We start from the raw sequence: 6,707 nt of genomic DNA on the forward strand, positions 1-6,707 counted from the left end.
CATACTTGGCATAACTCTGCCGCGGCAAGGGTGGGGGAGGGCGGTGCCGCCGCAGAGCGCATGCCCCGCAGCTCCGGGCTGCGAAGGGGCGCGCGGGCTGTTGGTGCAGCCTTGAGTTCCCCAGGTGGGCGCACCGCGCCGGGCGAGGCGAGGCGGAGGGCGGGGAGGGAGGTGGGTGAGAGCTAAAAGACCGACGGATAAGAAAGTGAACGCGTCGTGGGGGCTGGGAGGGGGGTGCAGTGAGAGTCGGGGCGGGAAAAATAAGAAGCGGGAAGGTGAGTCTGAGCGGGAAGCTGCAGAATTCTGGTTGGGGAGACAGAGACAGGGAAAGTGCCCTCCAGGCTGCCACTCCGTCACCTTCACCCCCCTCACCCCACGCCCCATTGCCACCATTGCACGAGGCGTGTCTAATGCAAGTCCTAGCTTGAGAGAAAACAAAGATTGTTTTGACGGACAAGGTATGAGTACAGGTGTATCTCAGTGCAGTGTGTTCTAGAAACATTCTGAATCATTTTAATTGTACAGGGAGCTGGCTAGTTCAAGGAAATTTGCAGCGATTCCTTTTCAGTTAGGAAAATCATTTTGTCCCAAAGATCACCATTGGTGTCTCTCTTTACAGGCTGTTTTTGTCGTTCGGTTAATGCATGCTAAAACAAAATTAATTCTGGCATACACCAAAACTTGCAGAAAGGAGCCGCTAGTCTCCCCACCCCCTATCTAACACTTCCTTTTCATTAGAACTGGGGTGAGAAACAACTGGGTTGAAATTTAGAAGCAATATTATTTAGAAATACCAACTCTCTCTCAAAAGCATTAAAATCCATGTTCTGTGTAACAGCTGTAAAATACCTTGTGTTGCCACAGATTGGTGGACATGTCTGTGGTTGATAAAAATCAATATGATTTAAGGATTAAACTTTTTAGCGTTTATATGTTAGGGCCTTTGAGTATCTCATAAATATACTACTGATTCCTAGCACAATACTTGCACCAAGTAAGTACTCAAGAAATACTTTTGAATAAATGAATGCTTGCATAACTCGATAAATATTTAGCTCTAACTTACCCTGTGTTCAACGATATATATCTATGTAAGTTCCTTTTTCTTTCTACAAGTCAAAGGCTCTAGCCTCTAGATGTAGTTCATTCTATACTGCCTTAGAACCTAGTCTCTGCATCCTGGAATAATTTTACCTGCATCTCTATTTGCAGAAATCTTAACCATCCTTTAAGATTCCACTTAGCTGTCTTCTTCATGAAGTCATCTCTGATCTTCCACATGGACTTAATCTCTCTTCCTCCAAACTCTCCCATAGTACTTTGTTCATACCCACTCAGTATGTTATTTTTTGTTTTATACAAAGTGTACGCTGTCTCCTGTACAATAAAATTCATAAATTCCTTGAGGGCAGAAACTACTTATAATTGACTTTTGTATTCTTCATAGAGTATAACATACATGGCACATGAAGAATTAATATTTTAAAACTAATGTCAACTTTAATTTGAAGGAAACAACTGACTTTGATTTCCAGTCTCTTGCCTAACACTCCACTAGACCATACTCTATTGGTGTTGTTTCAAAATCTTTCAGTGATGTGTAAGAACATAATTTATTAAATAATCTTAATTCTCATCTAGGAAAATACAATGAAATGTTATACTGTAATTCACATATATTACTATTTATAGTTCTACCCTATTTTTATTTCATGGAACCAAAGCTATTTAATGAATAATCAAGGCATAAAATTATGTTCCAGTGAAATATTCCCACAGGAAATGACTGATGGTAAAGCTGCCAGTGATGTCTATAAACACAATTTGATCCCTATCTCAAAAATTGTTTGCATTCCAACTCTTGGTTGCAAAATCTTTTTATTCTTTGTAGTTAACACAGTTGTTAAGAATACTGTAAGTTTCAAATCTGTATTGAAATGAGTAGAAAAATATAACCTGAAAGTTCTTGGTTGAACTTCAATTTTAATTCAACTTGTCAATTTGTTGGGTTCAAGAATTATAAAACACTGGCTAGTATAAAATATTGTGCAATGTTCTAAGCATTACTCAGAACTAAGTCTGATGCTGAACAGCGTAAGTAAATTTAAAGTTGAGAGTATTCTATCACCTAAGTTCACAATTTTTAGGAAGTATTTTAGGTCGCAACAAATGAAGGCAGTCACAGCTATGTGACTCTAGTGACTTAGAAATGCAAATCCCACTTTTCTATATGTACGTTAACACTTCAATAGAAAGTTTATAAAAATGTAATTCCAAAAAGACAGCACCCACAAAACTTACATTATATATAATTGATAGTGAAAAGATATGAATATCAGCTATATTGTGTAAGATCTTTTTGTGTTTTAACAATTTCTACCCTCTTCCCCCAGTTAGCTTAATTTTCATGTGTTTCTAATAAACATATTCTTATGATAAGGAGGTGGGGATATGTTTTCTTATGTTTGTACTTGTTTCTCACTGACTTGGAAATTATTTTGATGCCCCATGAATTAGCAACTATGTGTCGGCTTGATCACAAAAGATAAAAAGTAACTAGGATCACAGGGCTTTAGCAAGGCAGGGAGGCAAACTAGAGATGGGGTCATACCAACTCAGTCTAGGAAAAGGTGAGGGGAGCAGGGCAGGTTGAGGCAGAGGGCTAAGTTTAACATCAGTAGAAGGGAAATATCTAGGTATCTTATGGTTATTTAACAGGCAATTTAGGGTGTGTTTCTGTCTCTTTGCTGTTCTGTCTTCCATTCTTGGAACCAAAGGCAAGTGTTTTTTGTGGGTTTTTTTAATGTTTATTTATTGGCTCTGCAGGGTCTTAGTTGTGGCACATGGGATCTGCAGTCTTCCTTGCAGCATGCAGGCTCTTTAGTTGAGGTCTGCAAACTCTTAGTTATAGCATGTGGGATGGCATGTGAGATCTAGTTCCCTGACCAGGGATCGAACCTGGGCCCTCTGAATTGGGAGTGTGGAGTCTTAGCCACTGGACCACCAGGGAAGTCCCCAAAGGCAAGTTTGTCATTTGCCCAGATCCCTCTCTCTAAACTGCCTTATGGAGATCCTCTGGTCTGCCATGCAGTTCCATAAATAATTGAGGAAAAAGTACTTCAGCCTAAAGCTTACCACATCATCATTGCCCTGGGAATCAAAGATGGCATGTCATCAATATAACAATTTTTATGTTAATATTTTCATAACTAGCCATATCTGGCAATTGGCAATATTCCTTACCTTATCCCCTACCCCCAACCAAAGTAATTAAAAAGAGGCCTTTGCTAAGTACATATGTATTTTCTAATATTTAGAAGTTTATAATGTTTTAGAATATTCACTATTTCAGATTCTGTTATTATATATTTGGGATATGTAGAGTAACTTGCTCAAGGTCACCATAATAAGTGAAGGAATTCAGACTCCATCTATCTGGTTCCAAAACCTCTGCAGCCCTGGGATATTTCCTTGTGTAGAGAAAGAGAGTAGACATTTTCTACTTGAACTGACTTGAAACATTGTTTTCATAAATTAGTTAGTCACCTTTCAGAAAAGTTTTTAATATTTTATGAGCTTTTCTGAAATTCAGCTGAACATTGGAAAGCTGCTTGTTGAACAGTTGAAATACTTCTATATGCAGTCCTCTTCAAGGGTGTTAGAACCAAATCCTATAATATATTCCCATTTAACTGTAAGTATTAAGCCACAATGTGAAACTGTATCCCGTAAATGTAGTCTAATTTTAAAAGTAGGACAAGCTACAATTAAATACTTTAAAGACAAAATATATGCATCCTTAAAACCACAAGAGCTCTCAGATAAGCCCCTTGAAAAAGTGAACCAGTATAGCCTGTCTTTCCCAGCTGATTTATGCCTCAGGGTAACCCATAGTTGAAGGAAATTTGCTCTTTTTTTTTTTTTTTTTGCAGAGTTGTCAACCTAGTAACAAGATTTGATACAATATCAACATTTTTACCTTAAAGGAATAATGGATCTACTCACTAATGGACCTATGGATAGAGGTTCATAACACTGTACAGCAGGCAGTGATCAAAACCATCCCTAAGAAAAAGATGGAAAAAGGCAAAATGATTGTCTGAGGAGGCCTTACAGATAGCTAAGAAGAGAAGCAAAAAGCATAGGAGAAAAGAAAAGATATACCCATCTGAGTTCCAATGAATAGCAAGGAGAGATAAGAAGGTCTTCCTCAGTGATCAATGCAAAGAAATACAGGAAAACAATAGAATGGGAAAGACTAGAGATCTCTTCAAGAAAATTAGAGATACCAAGGGAACATTTTATGCAATAATGGCACAATAAAGGACAGAAACAGTATGGACCTAACAGAAGCAGAAGTTGTTAAGAAAAGGTGTCAAGAATATGTGGAATAATACACAGAAAAAGGTCTTAATGATCTGGATAAACCACAATGGTGTGATCACTCACCTAGAGCCAGACATCCTGGAGTACAAAGTCGAGTGGGTCTTAGGAAGCATCATTACGAACAAAGCTAGTGGAGGTGAAGGAATTCCAGCTGAGCTATTTCAAATCCTGAAGGATGATGCTATTAAAGTGCTGCACTCAATATGCCAGCAAATTTGGACAACTCAGCTGTGGCTGCAGGACTGGAAAAGGTCAGTTTGTATTCCAATCCCAAAGAAGGGCAATGCCAAATAATGTTCAAACTACTGCACAATTGCACTCATTTCACATACTAGCAAGGTAATGTTCAAGATCCTGCAAGCTAGGCTTCAAAAGTATGTGAACCAAGAACTTCCAGATGTTTAAGCTGGATTTAGAAAAGGCAGAGGAACCAGAGATCAAATTGCCAACATCCGCTGGATCATGGAAAATGCAAGAGAATTCCAGAAAAACACCTACTACTGCTTCATTGACTATGCTAAAGCATTTGACTGTGTAGATCACAACAAACTATGGGAAATTCTTAAGGAGATGGGAATATCAGACCACCTTGCCTGCTTCCTGTGAAACCTGTATGCAGATCAAGAAGCAACAGTTAGAACCAGACATGGAACAATGAACTGGTTTCATATTGGGAAAAGAGTTCACAAGCTGGAATCAAGATTGCCAAGAGAAATATCAATAACCTCAGATATCCAGATGATACCACCCTTATGGCAGAAAGCAAAGAGGAACTAAAGAGCCTCTTGATGAAGGTGAAAGAGGAGAGTGAAAAAGCTGGCTTAAACTCAACATTCAAAAAACGAAGATCATGGCATCCAGTCCCATCACTTTATGGCAAATAGATGGGGGAAGCAATGGAAACAGTGAAAGACTTTATTTTCTTGGTAACTGCAGCCATGAAATTAAAAGATGGAAGAAAAGATGGAAGCTCCTTGGAAGAAAAGCTATGACAAACTTAGTGTATTAAAAAGCAAGGACATCACTTTGCTGACAAAGGTCCATACAGTCAAAGCTATGGTTTTTCCAGTAATCATGTATGGATGTGAGAGCTAGACAATAAAAAACACAGAGCGCTGAAGAATTGATGCCTTCGAACTGTGGTGTTGGAGAAGACTCTTGAGAGTCCCTTGGACTGCAAGATCAAACCAGTCCATCCTAAAGGAAATCAGTCCTGAATATTCATTGGAAGGACTGATGGTGAAGCGGGAAACTCCAATACTTTGGGCATCTGAAGTGAAGAGCTGACTCATTAAAAAAGACCCTGATGCTGGGAAAGATTGAGGGTGGGAGGAGAAGGGGATGACAGAGGATGAGATGGTTGGATGGTGTCACTGACTCAATGCACATGAGTTTGAGCAAACTCCAGGAAATAGTGAAGGACAGGGAAGCCTGGTGTGCTGCAGTCCATGGGGGTTGCAAAAAGTCAGACACCCTGAGCGACTGAACAACAACTAATTGATCTAGACAAAGGTCACCAATGACTACTAACATCACAAAGGGAGAAAGAGACATCCTGACATTGCATGGCCTCTGATCAAGTACACAACACCACCTGTAATGTATTCTTATCAAAAATGAAATCGAGTCTGATCAACCTCAGGATCTGATTACCAATTTCCAGGAATGACAGAGAACTGAGGAATATGTAGATATTAATAACACCATGGGAATGCAATCACAAAATCCAGACTTTGGGAAACTATAGGTCAAAGGATCCAGTTTTTTCACCGTACTAGCCAACTGCACATGTGTGAACTTTCAAAATTTAATTGGAATCCAACTTTTCAAATAGATCCTGGCAACTGTTTAAAGCAATACAACTTTGAGACCAGCCAAATAGTTTACACTACAGGGATAGCAAGAGAATGTTGATATTTAGGTTCAAAAACTGTAATTCCAAACCCTGAGGTGGTATAATGGAAATGGTCTGAAATCAGATAGGACTACTTCAAAGCTTAACTTGATCAATCAGATACCCCAAAATCACTGATCATGGTGAACTTTTGCTCATTTTTGCTGTTCTAGATCAGTATTTCCCCATCCTTCTAATATTCCACAGCTCTTTTGAAATACTACCTGTTGCCTGTGCTTTTGCAGTTGTCTGTCAGCTTCCCCTTTGTTCATGCTAACATCTACTATTTCTTTGTTTCTATATAATTTTATTTATTTATTTTGGCTATGCTGAGTCTTTGCTGCACAGGCTTTTCTCTAGTTGCAGCAAGTGGGGTTTACTGTCTAGCTGAGGTGCACAGGTTTCTCATTGTAATGACTTCTCTTGT

General features: G+C 39.1%; 1 protein-coding gene across 1 annotated transcript in view; it reads right to left on the reverse strand.

The window, feature by feature from the left end:
• The window catches only part of SYDE2 (synapse defective 1, Rho GTPase, homolog 2 (C. elegans)), a 44,736-nt gene extending 43,422 nt beyond the window's left edge, over positions 1 to 1,314 (reverse strand). The window contains exons 1-3 of the mRNA XM_010860502.1: positions 1,195 to 1,314; positions 795 to 878; positions 6 to 182 (exon numbers count right to left, since the gene is read on the reverse strand). Coding sequence (XP_010858804.1) covers positions 6 to 182; positions 795 to 878; positions 1,195 to 1,314 — 381 coding nt within the window. The remainder of the gene's footprint in view (positions 1 to 5; positions 183 to 794; positions 879 to 1,194) is intronic.
• Positions 1,315 to 6,707: the final 5,393 nt, after the last annotated feature.

This window comes from Bison bison, unplaced genomic scaffold, assembly GCF_000754665.1.
Source record: "Bison bison bison isolate TAMUID 2011002044 unplaced genomic scaffold, Bison_UMD1.0 scf7180017864466, whole genome shotgun sequence".
In the NCBI taxonomy this organism is placed as follows: Eukaryota; Metazoa; Chordata; class Mammalia; order Artiodactyla; family Bovidae; genus Bison; species Bison bison.